The sequence below is a fragment of the Mustela erminea genome, chromosome 5, assembly GCF_009829155.1.
Source record: "Mustela erminea isolate mMusErm1 chromosome 5, mMusErm1.Pri, whole genome shotgun sequence".
Classification (NCBI taxonomy): Eukaryota; Metazoa; Chordata; class Mammalia; order Carnivora; family Mustelidae; genus Mustela; species Mustela erminea.
Genome location: NC_045618.1, coordinates 57,868,837 through 57,886,643, shown reverse-complemented (window position 1 = coordinate 57,886,643; position 17,807 = coordinate 57,868,837). Strand labels below are relative to the sequence as shown.

The following is a 17,807-nucleotide window of genomic DNA, read 5'->3' as shown; positions in this document are numbered from 1 at the left end:
AATGACAACTAATGTCTCGCATAAAAAAAATAAAAGCTTAATATTTGACTTTCAAGTAAAAGTACTCTGATTCCATATGTGAGACAAACATATCCAACATGAATTTTTCTAACTATTCTTTTTAACATGTAAAGCATTTTATAGACAATATTTCTTTTGTTTCTTTCTCATAAGGCTTAGATTATGGCTAATATCTCATGACACCAAAAGTAATACTGCAACAGATATTAAAGCATTTTTTCAGCCACTTATTCTATAAAATATTAATTGCAAGCCTGTGCATGTGCTGTATATATAGGGATTAGGTAACTGAGTTCCTGCTCAGTTCTAAATCAATAAAAGATAACATGCACAGCATCAATCATCGTTCACTCTTCCTTTAGTACATAATAACTGTGAGTGGAAGATTTTTAAAAATATATATTTAAGCACTCATGGAGATATTACAAGCGAGAAGGATGTGATACTTACCTAGGAAGGACAGGTTTTTCTCCAGAAGCATGTCTCTTAGCAGGACTTCATGTTCATGGCCAATGGCACTGAGAAGTTTTAGTTAAGGAGGGTAACACAGGTGGAATTATACAATTAAAAATACGCTAATACCAGGTCTCTACTTTGAGATGGAATGGAAAATAGAGTAATCATAGCAACTATTTCCACCATTAGCCCACATCTCTGAGGAATGAGATTTCATGCATGCCCTCATTTAAATGATTCATTGGAATCTTCTTATTTCTGTAATGTTTACAAGCATTTGGGCAACTAAAGGTTTGTAAAGGGATGTGTACCTTATATTCTTTTGAAAGGAGGGGGAGTCATTTTAAACGTCCTTTGTACTATGTTAAAATCCCTCCATTCAACTAGTACATTTATTAAGCACTAACTAAGAGCAGCAAAGAATACCAGCCAGGCTTTGCCTTAAAGGAGTTTCCAGTCTTACAGAGTTCTTTAAATCGTCTAAGAATCCATACTTATTCCAGAGCCAGAATTTCTAGATTCCATCCCACTTTCAGCCTTCGGTTGGTGATGCTCTGTGATGTGGGAAGCCAAATAGCTGAATTGCTGAGAATTCCAGGCACCCTGCAGGAAAATAATGCATGTTGCAAAGGACTGTGTGTTGGACGCGTGGGTGCAGAGGATGCTTCAAGTCTTCCTCGTGCACACACATTGTCTTATGGGTAGAAATAGATATGTACAGGCACATGTAAAGTCTTGGCATGATTACTATGAGTTATGTACTGGGTTAAGTACTTTATGTATGTTATTTCCTCCTTAGTTATTATCATCCTTATTTTACAGATGAGGAAACCAAGGCTTAGAAAGGAATGCATACACAGTCATATGGTTCAAATGTGCCAAGCAAAGAAAGGATTGGAACACCACAAAGCCTTTTGTATGACCTCCATACAACTTCCTGAAAAGTACTAAATTTAATTATGCAAAAATATTTTTAATTATTTATTAAATAATAAATTTAATAATTAATAATAATAATAATTGCTACTAGCTAATATTTCTTAAATACTGTAACACTAAGCCTTGGTATTAAACACCCGGGGTTTAATTTTTTTTTTGTAATTCCTCAATAAACTTTGTTTTTTTTATTGCTATAGTTTCAAAGATTCATTACATTCTGCTGCTCACACATGCATATGCCATTTGTTTCATTACCGACTTAGTTACTGACAACTCATGCTGTTCAAGCCAGAACGCAGGAGTCCTCGATGCCTACTTTGCTCCCACACTCCTTTCAGTACATGGGCAACTCTTGTTGGTGTCAACTTACAACTAAATGCAACAGTCCCCAAATTTTTACTACTTCCTCTGCTACCATCCCAGCCTATCATTTCTTTTTTAATTTTTTAAAAATTGTCATCCCAGTATAGTTAAAATACTTACTGATATATTAGGTTCAGGTGTACAATATGGTGATTCAACACTTGCATACATCACCCAGTGCACTCCACGATCCCCATCACCTCTTTCACCCATCCTCCCACCTACCTACCTCCCTTCTGGTAGCCATCAGTTTGTTCTCTATAGTCAAGAGTCTTGTTTCTTGGTTTGTCTCTCTTTTTTTCCCCTTTGCTCTTTTGTTTCTTAAATTTCATATATGAATGAAATATGGTATTTGTCTCTGACTGGCTTATTTCACTTAGCATTATACTCTCTAGATCCATCCATATCATTGTAAATGGCAATATTTCATTCTTTTTATGGCTGAATACTATTCCATTGTGTGTGTGTATGTGTATGTACATATACTACATCTTATTCCTCCATCTATTCCTCTATCTATCAACGGACACTTGGGCTATTTCCATATCTTGGCTATTGTAAATAATGCTACATAAACATAGGGGTGTAAGTATCCCTTTGAATTAGTGTTTTTGTATTTTGGGGGTTAAAGACTCAGTAGTATGAACACTGGACCATAGGGTGGTCCTATTTTTAACTTTTTGAGAAACCTCCATACTGTCTTCCACTGCAACAGTTTCATTCCCCCAACGGGGCAAAAGGGTTCCTTTTTCTCCACATCCTCGACAATACCTATTTCTTGTGTTGTGGATTTTAGCCATTCTGACAGATGTGAAATGACATCTCATTGTAGTTTTGATTTGCATTTCCACATGGGGTGCCATCTTATTTAATCTTCACCACCACCACATGAAAAGGTACTATTATTAGTCCAATTTTATAATCACAGAAAGCAAGATTCAAGAAGGCTAAGGAACTTGCTGAAGGTCCCATGGCTGGTAAATAATTACATCAGGAATAGGACTGGGAATTCTGCTCTATTTTCCAAAAGGATGAGACTGCACAAAATTTGAAAAGAGCATTATCCTATGCTGGTACTCGATTCTGTCAAAAGCATTTGATATTATTTATCTGATTCCTCATTGTATAATGTCAACCTGGTCGTGTAACTCCTCAGCTTACCAGAGACTCTAATTCTGATCATGCATTCCAAGAGGGCAATTTAAATAAAACAAAATGTATGCATTATTTGTTAAAAAAATTCCTAGAGCACTATCTGCCCTTTATCATACAGGTGAATATCATTTAAATCATAATTTGAGAGATGTGGCCACTCATGTCCACTGTCAAAATGAGCCCCAAGTCTTCATCATTGTAATTTTTCCTTCTGTTGTCTCCTCCCCTCACCATGCACATGGCTGTGATTATTTAATTTCTAATTGGAAACAGAATAAGGAACAAAAATTTTCAAATCACAAAATTTCATACATTTGTAGAGTCCACTGAAGACATGTGATGAATACGTCTCAACGGTCTCTCATTATTAGGGGCAACCCACATGTTAGAACTAAATTATTTACTTCTAATCCACATAAATGTGCTCTCACTTTTATTGTTGTAAATTATTTACATCTAAAATGTTGAATCATGAAACTGAGGTTACTGATGGTACAGAAATGAAACCCACAGCATTTTAAGCTTCCTGCATCATTATCTCTCCTTGCTACTCTGTTTAGGTCTTTGTGTAATAGCTGTGTCCTAGAGTCACACTTGGGAAAGTTGAGGTGGCTGCTTTCTCACACCTTTTGTGTCAGTGACTCTATTTGTGGAAGGAGGGGTGTGGATGAACATGGCTATGCAGGAAAAAATGTTGTAGACACCAAAAGAAAAAGAAAGCACAATGACAATTTATATACGCTTAGCTACTGTGCTTTCCATGGTGTCTTATTTGTAAATGACCAATTTCCTTTATTCTACTTACACAAATGTCTACATGTAACATTTTCATAATGGAGTAAAAAGATTTTTGCACCTATTCTATTTACTAAATGTGTACTTTCTTTCTTACAAAATGATGTAATTTACCGACAGTAAGCAATGTAAACATTACTAAATTATCAGAACAACACACAAATAGCATTTTCACTCACATGGAAAACTACTAATTTTTATTCAGTGTGAAATAAAGTAATTCCTGTGGATCCATCTAGAAAACATCTATGCAAGTATATTTACATTATATGAAACTACTACTACCTCAATGCAAAAATAAAATTGGTTCTCTATAAATTTCCCAGCTTGTTTTATTCTGCATGGTAAAAGCAATCACCAATTTGAAATTTGGGAAAGACATACTTCTTGATTATTCTTTGCTGGATATAAACATATATAAAATACAAGGTTTGGAACACAAAGCTTATAAAAACAGTAATTTTACTGGCAATAGGCATAATGGAACTGCAAAATTATAATCTAGTCAGTGAATGCAATTTATAGACATACATCATTATCTTTATCAATTGAAATCATGTACTACATTAAATTCTACCGGCAATAACACAGCCAAAAAAGGAAAATGAATGATGGCAAAAATGTAAAGAAAATACTCTGAACAGAATTTATAATGCTCTGTAAGCAGAAAACACTTAGACTTTGTCTATAATAATACCTATTATTGATGTATGGCAGTGACCATGGGGCAAAACTTGTAAATAACCTCACAAGCCATTTTCTTAGCCAGCAATACAGCAATCTAGTTTCCCGTAAGCATCTCAACTATTACTGAAAAATAGCCTCCTGGCATTTACAAAGCAGTTGACTTCATACTTTAGTCCATGCATATATAATTAGATAGTTATATTTAAAATCAATATGCAATCCTTCAAAAGACATTATGCTTTTAAAACCTTAACTTTAAATTGATTTTTAACTATTTTATGTGCTTTAAAATTAACATGTAATTCCGCCCCAGATACTCTGAGATGGTGTTAGTTGTTATACAAATGTGCTAAACTTTATCACTGTTGCAACATGAGGTTGGCACTCCTACAATTTCTAACGCTATCATTAATTTTATACTGAAAATAGAAGCATGGTTTCAATTTGGTTTAATAAAAAGGCAAGCTTATGACAGTGCTATGATTTTATTAATTTAAACTACATTGGGGGGAACAGACTTGAAGGATAAATATGTAAAGGGCTTTAACTTAGGTAGTGAATATTCTTTTAAGAGGGCTCTGCAAAGAGATTATTTTTTCAAAGGTTAACTTTATAAAAAAGAAAATGAGTGAGTTTCCTTACAAAAATTTCACAGACTCTAAGTCTTTGTGAAAACAAGGTGGGATAAACACATACACACACACACACACACACACACACACAGGACCTTCAGCAAAAAAGGCTTTCAACAGAAAGCTTCCAGATTGGTAGCCCTGAGTCTGAAATGGGTCACAGTGCTACCCACACTCACAAAACCTCTATCGGGAAGGCTGTTACAGTATTAAGAAGTGCAAGACTCATGGACTCAGGTGGAAGATAATTTTCATTAAAAAAATTAATAGTTATTGGCCCTTTAAATAGCATTTTCCACCCAGGATTATCAAATTTCTTAGCATTGCCACAATACTACTAAATGTATGAATGAAGCACATCCTCCTTCATAAAGTAGTGACTGCTCAAATCCTGTTTCAAGAAAGAAGCATTAACTCTTTGGTAATCTCAATGTCTTTAATGAAGAATGACTGGACATCTGTTTTCATAGCCTTAAGTTCAGTCCAGAGGGAAAATTAGCTTGGTTTCTCTAAAATTGTTTATTAGGGATCCAAATGGCAGTGTAGATTGTAATCAGCACTTAAGCAACAAGAATCTACTGCCCTTTCTGATGCGATGGTCTGCGTGGCATTTTAATCACATCATCCTTGAACTCCAGGCTCTAAATTTATTCTAGGAAACCCAACTGAATTTGTCTCATTTTAAATACAGATTTCTCTCTCTCTCTCTCTCTTTTTTTAAAAATGTTCATTGAATTGGTGAGCTACACTCGCAGACAGTAAGTTATGTGCCCAATGACTCTGTACCTTTAAACTCTCTGAAACTCCGGCAGTTTGAGCTAAGCCTGTGCACAGAACGGCCAAGCCGACAGCCTCCCGTGGCCCATCTGATTTTCCTTAAGCTGAAGGAAAGGATGGTCTGCAGTGACCCTCCAGCTGACTGAATGTAAAGTAGGAGAGTATGAAATGTGTTTTGTGAAGCAGAACTTTATGTCAGGTTAAAGCTAGACACATTTTCTCCACTGAGTCTGAGCTCGTCAATTGTGCACCTAAAATTTTATGGGAAAGGATACTGTTTGATGCAGTCCACCAGTGGTCCATAACAGCAGTCGTTCACGATGCACTGCAGACAAAACAGAGAAGGGGTCGGGGGTGACTACAAAACAGCTCCTGTAAACTACTGTCCTAAAAGCAGTAATTACTTTTCTTTAGAAAACAAAAACAAAAACAAAAAGCTATCAAAAGGCTGTTAAGATTTAATCACAGAAAACAAAAATCACATGCTTTTGATTCACTATAAAAGCAAGCTATTAAAAAGTGAAATGCTCTTCTCGCAAATATTGCATTGCCATTTATGGTGCACCCTGACCTCAGTGATAGTTTATGATGACAGTAATTAAATGAGGTTTAAAATCCTTTACTCTGCTAGGCAGATAGCACTGCCACCGAAAATAGACAGCTGTGATTAATACCTGATAGACCTGATTTGCTAGAACTCCATCTGGAATCTGAGAAGGGTCCCGTAGCATACTGTTTATAACAGACTTGGAAGCTGTAGAAGAGAAGAGATGAACTGTTAACAGTCAACATACTTTTAGGGCAACAAGAGGAGTGACATATACCTAGATGTACACAAACCACGAAAAGGAAAACATTACCGATACTAATAATTTTTTCCTTTTTTTTTAATCTAAGAGAAGCTTTTAATTAGACCATTTGCCAAGTTTATAAGCCACACTGCCAGCTTTGAAGATGACCTAATTTTTCCAAGGTAAATTAACAAGTACAGACCTAAAGCATATGTCTCTTTGCAGATAAATTAGCTTTGGAAAAGCCTGCTTGGGGAAAAAATACACTGCAAGAACAATCAGAAAAGAGGTATTTACCTTGTGCATTTAAGTATTTTATAACCAAGCATATGTATTTGGAGAGCTTAGTGAAAGCAGGTCAGACTTCTATGACATTGATAAAAATAACTTTTAGCCAAGAAAGCATCTCTGAATTCTAAACCTTTCTAAAATAATTCTCATCAACTGCCATAAAAAGCTGCATCCATTTCACAGATAAGGAGAGTAGGTAAAGTTGATTAACCAGTGAGGGAATCTTAAGCAAGAAAAAAAAAATTATTTATATATTAATTTTTGTCCCCAAATATTCTTCCTCGTAGCCCATTGTAAATTAAATAGATCTTACCCCAGGAAAACCTATAGAAGCAGAGGTTAGGGGAGGCATCTAATGAAGAATGCTGTATCAGATCACACACTTAGCACATGGAGGCAAGAGATTCTGGCCTTGCTGTGTTCTGTAGGCATGTGGAAGCCACGGTGACCAAAACTCCTCTTCCTTTGCACGGGAGAAAGACAAGTCTCTCAATTAAAGCTAAGTTTAGTCCTGCCTAGGATTCAATTCTTCCAAGTCCTCCAAGAGAATCATTCTCAAACATTCAGCAAAATGGCTTAGGGTTTATCCACACAAATACAAACTAAAGTACATACTGGATAATTACGTAGTTAACGGAATGAACACAGACACGGATCAACTTCATTCATGTTGAGGTGATTTTTTTTTTTTTTAAGATTATTATGTTCTTTAATCAAGTTCAGTACCATAAGATCACTGACAGATATGATAAATGTTAGTAAATACCGTGTAAAGAAATAGGGAAATCACATCTTTTTCACTTAAGCACAGTACTGAATCCACAAAGAAAAAAATGCAGTATATTTACTTTAATTATTTCCTATTAAATGACAATTTAATAGGAAATAATTAAAGTAAATTATTAGAAATAAATTATTTCCTATTCTTTATTTATTTCCTATTCTGCATGAGTATAGCCACACTTAGGTACTTAGTGCTGTTTGTAACCATGTGTTGGTTCTGCTAGTGTGGAAGCCATATCTGGGATCCCAAAAAGAACATCATTGCGAGAGAAATACTTTCCAGGCCTAGGTCTACAATCAACTTTGCAACCAGGGCAAATTTATGGAAGATGGCACCTCTCAGATTCACTACCTTCTTCTGTAGAAAATGACAATATTATCTGAGCTGACTACCTATAACAGTTCTTGTGTGAATCTCTACAGAAAACAGCTACAATGGCTATTTTGTTGTTGATTTTGTTAAAGTTTTAGTAATATTAAGAACCAAACTATAAGATAACTCACTGCAAATCACAGATTAAAGGCTTTTTTTTTTTTTTTTTAAAGATTTTAAGTACTCTCTAAACCCAGTGTGTGGCTCAAATTCATGACCCTGAGATCAAGAGTTGCACACTCTGCTGACTGAGCCAGCCAGGCACTCCCAAAGGCTCTTTGTTTATTTTATTTATTTTTTTTTATGATTTTATTTTATTTGAAAGAGAAAGAGAGAGAGAGCACAGAGGAAGACTCCCCATTGAGCAGAGAGCCTGATGCGATTGGGCTTGATCCCAGGACCCTGAGATCATGACCTGAGCTGAAGGCAGATGCTCACTTACTGAGAATTACCCACGTGCCCCCAACCCAAAGGCTCTTTTTAAAATAGAGGAAGGACAATACTCTAGAACGTAAGAAGATGAGATCACTTATTTTGTGAGGAAAGAAAAAGATATATTACAGAAAAAAGAAACGAATGACATCTTAATTTTCCTCACAATATAAATTTTTGAATACTGTGTTTCAGAATTAAGAATCGTAGCCAACACACTTTTTAAAAAAATAATCTGAATATATTGAATAGAACACTATTCAAATCAGAGAAGCTTGTGAGAACAAGTCAATCACTTAAAATGGAAGAGTAAAAACTATATATTGAATCCACACTCATTTTAAACTCAACAAAATATTTTTTCCTTTCTTGCAACCTGCCATTTTTTAGAGCAAGAAAATGATAATAAATAGGGATTTGTGGCCTTGGCTACAGACCCAGGATGTGCAAGCCTTCTGTTTGTGGATTTTAGGACTTCGGCTTCACAAAAGTATTCTGTGTCTCAGATCAAGCCAGAGTGAAAACTTAATTTTACACACATATTCTGAAGCTAAAAGCTGCCAAAGGTATGAACAGTATCAACCAGGTAAGGAAAGACAGCTGGACAATCTTGGGATGGCTAGGAATAGGAGGGCTCAAGAAAGCTGGTATCTTTCATAAGTAAGATGTCTCTTCACCAGCTACTACCTATAGCCAACTTGCATCAATCTTTTTTGACCATATGTGGAGAGGAGACTTATTCTCCCTAACCTTTGCTAGAGGCATTCCATCCTTTTGATTTCAGGGTTTACGTAACTCTTGCACTGCTTCAACTGTTGGAATGTCAACTTTCTACCAAGCAGGAACACACCAGTCACTTGGAGCTGCGTGCACAAGGATGGGGAGAACTGGTCCCTGTTAAAGCATGTTATGGAGGAGAGGCAATAGGCAATGCCCGGACCTAAGCATAATGCCTATGATTACGATCTGCTTTCTGTGAAATATTTCAAGAGCCTAAAGTAATAAAATCCAGGCCCCTGCCACTCTAACTTAATGTCTGTATCTTCAATTAAATATACTTTAGGTAGTCTAATATTAATTTGTGTAAACTTTTTAAATCAGTCTTGCTAGAGGTTGGTTCATTTTACTAGTATTTTTAAGGAATTAAATTTTGGTTTTGTTTTTCTCTACGCTTCGTTCCTTCCAATTTCATTTAATTTATCCTTTTGTCATTATTTCTGGTTTTCCACTTCAAGTTTGTTGTATTATTATTCTTTTATAAACTTACTATCTTTATTACTTTCTTAGTTTCTATGATGGTTAATTTTATGTCAACTTGGCTGGGCCACAAGGTACCCAAACTTTTGACCAAACATTGTTCTGGATACATCTGTGAGGGTGTTTCTGGATAAGATTCACATATGAATTGGAGTAAGATAGACGGCCCTCACAAATGGGTCTCATTTAATCAGATGAAGGTCTGACTAGAACATTAAACACTGAGTAGAAGACTAGTTTCCCTGCTTGACTGCCTTCAATCTGGGATATCCTCTGGACTCAAACTAAAATATTGGCTCCTCCTGGATCTCAAGCCTGTAGACCTTTGGACTGGACCTATATCACTGGCTCTTCTGAGTCTCTAGCTTGCCCACTGTAGCTGTTGGGACTTTCAACCTCTAAAATCATGTGAGCCTATTCCTTATAATAAATCTCTCCCTCTCCATACACACACATGCACACACACACACACACACACACACACACACCCCTGGCTTTGCACTCTAATATAGTACCTATTCTTTAAAATGTTCAATACTTATTTAGATTTATGAACATGTTTGCCAATTTCCTCCTTCAGTACTGCTTTCTGAATTCTGTTCTCCACTTTTAGATTCATTATCCTTGTTAATAAAGCACCTATGTATTAGTACTTTCAGATGGGGCCGCTGAGTAGTAAAATGTCTTAGTCTTGTCTTGCCTGAAAATAACTTAGTTCTCACTTTTGAATGATAATAAAGCTGGGTATAGAATTATAAGCTAAGAGTCCTTTTATTTCAACCATTTGAAGATAAGATTCCACTGTTTCTTGATATCTGTTATTGATAAGAACTCTACTGTCAATCTAATAACAATCCCTATAGAAATAATTTGTCATTTAAATGAGATAAATTTATCTCATTTATCTCTGGTTCCTTTTAGAGTTTTCTTCAATATTCAATAGTTTCAACACTAGCCTGCCTGGTTAGCTGCTTTATGAACCTAAGGATATATGCCTTTAACCAGTTTGAAAAGTTTTCGACCACCATAGCCTTGGCCTCCATTCTCTTCTTCAGGCACTCTTATATTAGACATCTATTAGAAGGCCTCATTACTATCCCCTATGTCACATACTGCTATAAAGTATTTATATTTCCTCTCTATTCATCTCTTGTGTTATATACTAAAGGTGCTTTCCTTAGAGCCATCCTAAAATTCACTTTTTTAAAAAAAATTTATTTATTTATTTATTTGACAGACAGAGATCGCAAGTAGGTAGAGAGGCAGGCAGAGAGAGATGAGGAAGCAGGCTCCCCACTGAGCAGAGAGCCCAATGCGGGGCTCAACCCCAGAACCCTGAGATCATGACCTGAGCCGAATGCAGAGGCTTAACTGAGCCACCCAGGCGCCTCCACTAACTTTTGTTTTAATCTAATTCTTCTGACACTTCACTCATCTAATGAATTTTTTTTTTCAAGATTTATTTACTTATTTCAGAGAGAGAGTAAGAGAGCATGCACACAAGCAGAAGGGGCAGAGGAAGAGCAAGAGAGAGGATCTCAAGCAGAGTCCATGTTGGGCATGAAACCTGAAGACTGCACCACCCAGGCACCCCTCATCTAATGAGCTTTTAACTTCAATCATAATTATATCATTTCTAAATTTTATGGTCTTTCTCAAATCTGTCTGCTCTTTTTTATACTATATTCTATTATTTCACTTATCGTCATTTATTAGATCAGTATATATAATTTTTATGTTTTAAAACATCATCATTTAACTTCTATTATATTCATTTTCTCATTTCCAATTCATGCGATGCAATTTCTCTATCTATGTGCCTACCTGCCTATGTACTCATCTTCCATCTGATGGTGGTTTTCTCACTTGGTTGGTAAATTTTTACTGTGAACTTAATTTCAGCAAGAATTGTTTGACCTGCACTGTGGAAATAACCATGACAGATAAGTTTTCATGTTCTCTTTTGCATAGACCAGTTTTATTGTTAATTTCTTAACGTGAGTTTCCAGCAGTATAAATAAGAGTGCAAATTTGGACTCAGATCCACAAATGGTGCTGGTCTATTTCTAGTTTCTGTCTCCAAATACCCCACAACTCAAGACCATATACAGGAAGCAAGCTTCCTTGCCATTTTCTCCGGGAAGTGGAGTTTTCCCAGTCCTCTTCTCATGGTTTGGGCTATATGTGGAGGCTCACCTACATCACCCGGTTGCCTGTCCTTCCCTTCAGGAAGTTAAAAATCCTGGCCCCAGCTCTTCATGTTCATATCTAAAGCTAAAAACCCTTGTGGATCTACAAAGTGAGAGCCCTTGTTTACCAATCTAACCATACACTCTCTCTTCATTCCTTGCCCCCAGAGACTGAATTCTTTTGTTTAACATTGGTTTTGTATTTTAAAAGATTTTTATTTTTTTCTTTTTTCTATCATTTCTGTATTTTTGTTGTGGAAACACAGACCATCAATAAAAAGCTCATTCTGCTATGTTGCTGAAATTTTTGGAAAACCTTTTAGTTAGAAATTCAAGAGAAAGCTTGTTTCCTTGGTCAAGTTATTTAAATATATCAAGAGAAGGTCCTTCTAAGAAACAGGAGCCACAAACAATAGAGAGAAGGGCACGTGGCCAAAAACAGGTGGGTTGTAAAATGGGGCCAAAGTCCTCTCTTCTGCATAGGGTCTGTCTGGGCCAGCAAATGGGAGAAGCATCACTGGTGGCTAGGAAATGAATTGCTACCCTGAATCCTCCAAAGACTGCTGCTGCGTCACAGGCTGAGACACTGTGCTAATCAAGTTTAGCAAGTTTCTGTGGGTTTGAGAATCAGTTCTATTAAATTCTCAAATATAAACTCATTGTTTTTCTTGGAAGGGGGAGGCTTACACAATAACTTCTTAACACGCTCATGATTTGGCAGTTTAGGCTAGGTTCAGGGAGATAGCCTGTCTTTGCGTGACATTACCTGGAGTGGATTACCTGAGTGCTGGAGGGCTCACTTTCATCATGACTCACTTACATTTCTGGCAAATCTGCGCTTGCTTCCACCCCAGCAGGAACAGTGGGTAAAGGACCCTGATTCCTTTCCAGGAGGGCCTCTCCAAGGTCTACGTGAACTTCCCCTTGAGAGGGGTTCCAAGAACAAACACCCCAAAGAACCAGGAAGCACTTTACAGTTCCTTATGACCTGTACGTCACTCAAGACCATGTTTATTTACATCTCCCTCAAAAGAGGATAAACGTGCCTTCTAAAGGAAAGGTGAACTTGGAAAGCTATGCTGTCCAATACTTTCAAAGGGAGAGGCAGCATGGAGCAGAGGTATGAGCTGAGCCTAGAATCAGGCAGACTTGGTTTGAGGCCTGGCTCTTCCACCCACTAGCTCTGTCATCTCAACAAGCTAATTCATGTCTGTGACACTCAGTCCCCTCCTCTGTCAAAGAGCAGAACACTGGTACTTACTTGGCAAGGCTGTTGTGAAGATGAAATAAAATAACCCAGGAAGAGCATTTAACATGCTGTTTCTTTCAGACTTGGGCAGCTGAAGTTGTTCCCTTGTTGCTTTGGCTGTCCTTAGAGCACAGTGTGCATCATCCATACATGTATCATTTATTACTTTCTCTTGTCAAGAGGGTAAAAGAAGAAGGACTCCGTGAGAAGTATGCAATTGCCACAGCCGTGGGGAGACAGCCAGAAGGGAATCTGACAGTGCCAGATTCTCCCTTCCTACCTGCCACCCTTGCCACACCCTCCGTGGCAGTCAGCATACAATGCATCATGTCCTCTGTTCCCTGGGAAGAACCTGGGAGAAGTCCTTTGTATTAGCATACTGGTATTACTCCGTGGTGGGGGAGGGGTGGGGTGGTGGGGGGTGGTTGGTGGTTTGGGGATTGTATTTTAAATCTTGTCTATAACCATATAAAGGGGGGATTTCCCTTATCTCAAGCACTAGCAATCAAGCAAGTAGAGAACTGCCCCCAAATCACTTTCACACCCATTTCTATGACTCTTCCTTTCTTTGATGTAAGCTCAAATAAGTAGCCAGCTACTGCTGAAAGGAATCGGGGCAAATAAGCAGCTGGATCCTCTAGGCTGTTTAAGGTCACTGGAAATCCTGCCTTGCTGCAGAGAGTGCCTTTTGACAAGGTTATACCCAAACTGAAACAAAGACTAGACCATATCTAGTAGGGACCCCTCACCCAAGGTCACAAAAAGGCTTAAACATAATAGGAGACCCAGCATGGGGCTGCCTGTGTATGGGATGGAGCAGTCAGGAGAGAAAAAGGAATGAAGTGAGAGATGGACAGTATTGGGATAAAGACGAGATGGACCATTCGGAGGGAAATACATACTCAGACAGACGGTGGTGTTAGAACCTAGTTCTCCCTCCAAGAACAAAAAACAGTCTGTGCAGGTGAACAGCTGGCGGGGGAAGGCAGCTGCTTCCAAAGCACACCAAGAGTCTTCTTGCCTTTTCATGTGGCTCCTGCAGAGCCTGAGCTCCAGCTAAGCCCAAAGTACCCGCTAGAATTTAATCTTCCCTTCAAACGCTGGTTTAACGCCTTTGGACATCAAGGTCAGAAAGGTCCCAAGTTACATCTCCACAGGAGCTGACCTTCCAATGTCTTTTCCGGACATTTTCAATATCTCCAGTGGCCTACAGGAGCTTACTTACTTTTGCAGTTGGAACTATTTCTCAAAGATTCCAGGCAGCCCACTAGCTATCCCACTGCACAGGAGTGATCTCTAAAGCAGTATGAAACCGTCTGACAATCTAAATAAGCAGTATCTTTTAACATGAGGGAATCTTACAGGGGCAAATTAAATTCTCCTCTCTAAATGGCACATAATCGTGTAAGAAATAACTTCAACTGCAGTAAACACAGAAAAAAAGTATCATCTAAGGACAAGAGGAAGAGGTCTCCCAAGCATGGGTATTCACACTGATCAGACGGTGTCAAGGCAATCTGTAGCTCTAGAGCCACTATACACCATCAACTCTTATTCCACAAACACACACTCAACAGATATTTATTAAACACCTGGTTAATGCCAGGAATATACTTAATCCCATCCTCCTGCCCCGCCACCCCCAATTCCATCCTCCAAGCCTGGAAGGTTCTTTCTTAACTCTCCCTCAGCCAAAACTTCAAAGCCCAGTTCGAGTCTCATCTCCTCCAGCAGAATTTCCCCTATGTTTCCAATCCACTTGCTCTCCCCTTCTTCCTACTGGGGGGAGAACTCATATTGTCTACCAGTCATTTGGCACTTGATTAAATATTACTTTGTCATCTGCTGAGTGACACAAAATTGATCCAGATGCCAAGATGTGAAACCATGACCTACTTAAAAAAAAAAATGTGAAAAAAAAGGAACATTCAGCACAATATTTAAAAAATGAGGTCTTATTTCCTCAATGTTATCTTTAAATATATGGGGGCTTTTCCATGGAGGATTAGGCTCACCCTATGGTTACCCCAAGAAGATAAGAGATAATTCTTACAAGTTTATTACCAGTTCCAAAGCTAGAAGGTTTCAGATTTCAAGCTTCGCTTTCAGTGGTCCTATGCTTATTTGGTCTATATAAACTTTGCTTAACCATTTCTTTCATCATAGCCCACTGAAGGAGATTTTTTAGACATTTTTTCCTAATGTCCCCCCACGAAATTTTAATGCCACAGGTCTACTATATGTCTGCTAATGCAACATCACCCCCTCTGAGAACGGTTCCTGTGGAGGACTAAGGAACTGTTTGTGTCAGGATATTTGGCAAGCTGCTTACCAGTAGACATATTTCTCTGTTATCACCTCAAGGTTGCTCTGCACAAAATAGTTACTTAACAAATAGATGAATGAATTACTAATAAACTACTCAAAATCCAAGTCCTGCTTGTATTCCCTACTGTTATCTCAATATTTAGGTAGTCAAATAGATTTGACTTAATTTGAACTTTTCTCATCATAGATGACTATGTCTTTAAAAATACAAAAACATATATTGTTTTCACAAAGTGAAGACTAAGAGGATGTAGGACACAATGAGTCTTTAAATGTTGACAACATCTAATGCCACATCTCCCAAAGAGGAGAGTACTTAATGTGGGCATAGGCACATGAAGTGACTTTTTGAGCACACAAAACATTTTTTAGCAGTTATGTATTATTTTTTATAAGTACTTTCTACTTATGAGAAGAAATTCCAGTTTATCGTGTAAGGTGAAGATAATTTCCTTTCTAAAATAGAATTAACTAAATGACACTTTAAAATTTCTCAAGCAAATATAGTATATTTATTATTAGTACGTGGGGGACAATGGAGATAGGGAAAAACTATAATGTACCCAAGGTTCTAAAGTTTCAGAAACACTAGTTTAACATTTGTACAAAGTCAGCAGAGTATTCAGGAAGGTGGGGTGGTAGCATTCAGTCTACCCTACAGCAAGTTTCCACTTCTAAAAAGGAATAACAGCTAGCATTTACTGAGTACTTACTGTGTGCTAGGAACCATCCTGAACTCTTCACATGTATTAACTCATTGAATTCCCAGAATTGGTGGCTATCCTGATCTTAGAAACAAAGAAATTAAGGCAAGAGGAATTTAAAGATTTTATTTATTTGAGAGAGAGGGAGTGTGAGCAAGAAAGAGCACAATTGGAGGTGGGAGAAGCAGACTCCCTGCTGAGCAGGGAGCCTGAAGTGGGGCTCTATCTCAGGACCATGGGATCCTGTCCTGAGCCAGAGGCAGACGTTTAGCCAAATGAGCCACCCAGGTGCACCCAAGGCATGAGGAATTTGAGTAACTTCCCCAAAGTCCCACTCCTGATTACTGGTAGAACCGTGATACAAACTTGGCCAGTTTAGGGTCAAAATTACCAGCCTAATCTTTCTCTAGCATCATTCCCAAGGTCTCCAAAAGTGAACCGAACTGTTCTAGCTTAATGCATCGTACTTCTAAGAATAACTCAAGTTTTCCCTTGGTATCCCCTCCTCCCTCCTAGATCTCCCTCGGATTCAAATATTAGCAATTAAAATTCCAAGGTACTTGGCATTCCTCGTAGAACAAATAATAGGTCCTCAAAATGAAGCTGAGCTCTCTGGTCCTAGCTTATAGGGATCCAGCATGTCAGTTGTGTCACAGGTAAAAAGAAGACTTAGCTCAAGGTCAAGGGAGAAAGCTGATGTAGCACAGACCTACCAAAATTTCCTGAGGTAGCCCGGAACCTGGCAAGATCACAAGTATCTTACAGACTATAAAAAGAAAGAAAAATGGGTGCAGCTGGTATGACCAAGTTTGTATTATTCAATGAGACAGGGGTTAAGTCTCTGCTTTGCAAGCTGATGACTTCAAGAAGCCTCTCTCACAATTCCCTCTGGTAGCCTGCTCATTTAGATCTCCTGTGTTTCCTTTTGCTGGCAAAGACCCATACCACATCATGGTGTCTGCCTCAGTGCATAATTAGAAAGCAGTTAATTCTAAGTCATTAGAAGTGCTGCCTGGGATTGGAAGGATGCATGGAAAGGGAGAGAGTATGCAGGGCATGAATGTGTGTCCTTTTTTGGCAGGTCCCTAGCCTAAGGAGAACTGTAAACTAAACTTCAGATTTCTTAAATTTTAGAAGGGGGCAGGTGGGGAAGCAGAGATGCAATTTTAAGGTAACTTAAAAAATATGAAAATTCACACACTTTCAGCCCAGCAAAAGAAACATTTCCTGGGAACTAAGCCCATGTGACTAATTACAGCCAGGGACAGCGCTTCTATTCAGAAATAACTTTCGTCTAATGCTCCTGAGAAAAATCTCAACAACTTTCAAGGAAAACACGGCTATTCAATTTCTGCCCATTATCCAACACAGAGATCTATCTTTCAAATGCTTTATGAATTACAGAAAAAACAGGTCAAAATTCTCTGTGCCAGACAACCTAAGCAATGAGGGCAAAACATAAGTCAGTCTCATTTTAAGGACAAATACTATAAAAAAAATCCTACCAGGGTAGAATATTTTTACAGAGGTCTTGAAATTCTCTGAGTTTTCAAGAAAGCCTATATTTTGGTCCCTCAAGCAAATG

The 17,807-nt window shown here is 37.9% G+C and overlaps 1 protein-coding gene across 4 annotated transcripts in view; it reads right to left on the bottom strand.

Annotated features, from left to right (window-relative positions):
• Positions 1–17,807, bottom strand: part of C5H15orf41 (chromosome 5 C15orf41 homolog) — a 203,029-nt gene that overhangs the window by 109,373 nt on the left and 75,849 nt on the right. For all 4 annotated transcript variants that reach the window (XR_004285769.1, XM_032343224.1, XM_032343223.1 and 1 more), the window contains 3 exons: positions 6,500–6,579; positions 6,101–6,150; positions 472–539 (listed from right to left, as the gene is read on the bottom strand). Coding sequence is in view for 3 of the 4 variants with exons in the window: in XM_032343224.1 (XP_032199115.1) it covers positions 472–539; positions 6,101–6,150; positions 6,500–6,579 (198 nt within the window). In the remaining variant the exon portion in view is untranslated. The remainder of the gene's footprint in view (positions 1–471; positions 540–6,100; positions 6,151–6,499; positions 6,580–17,807) is intronic.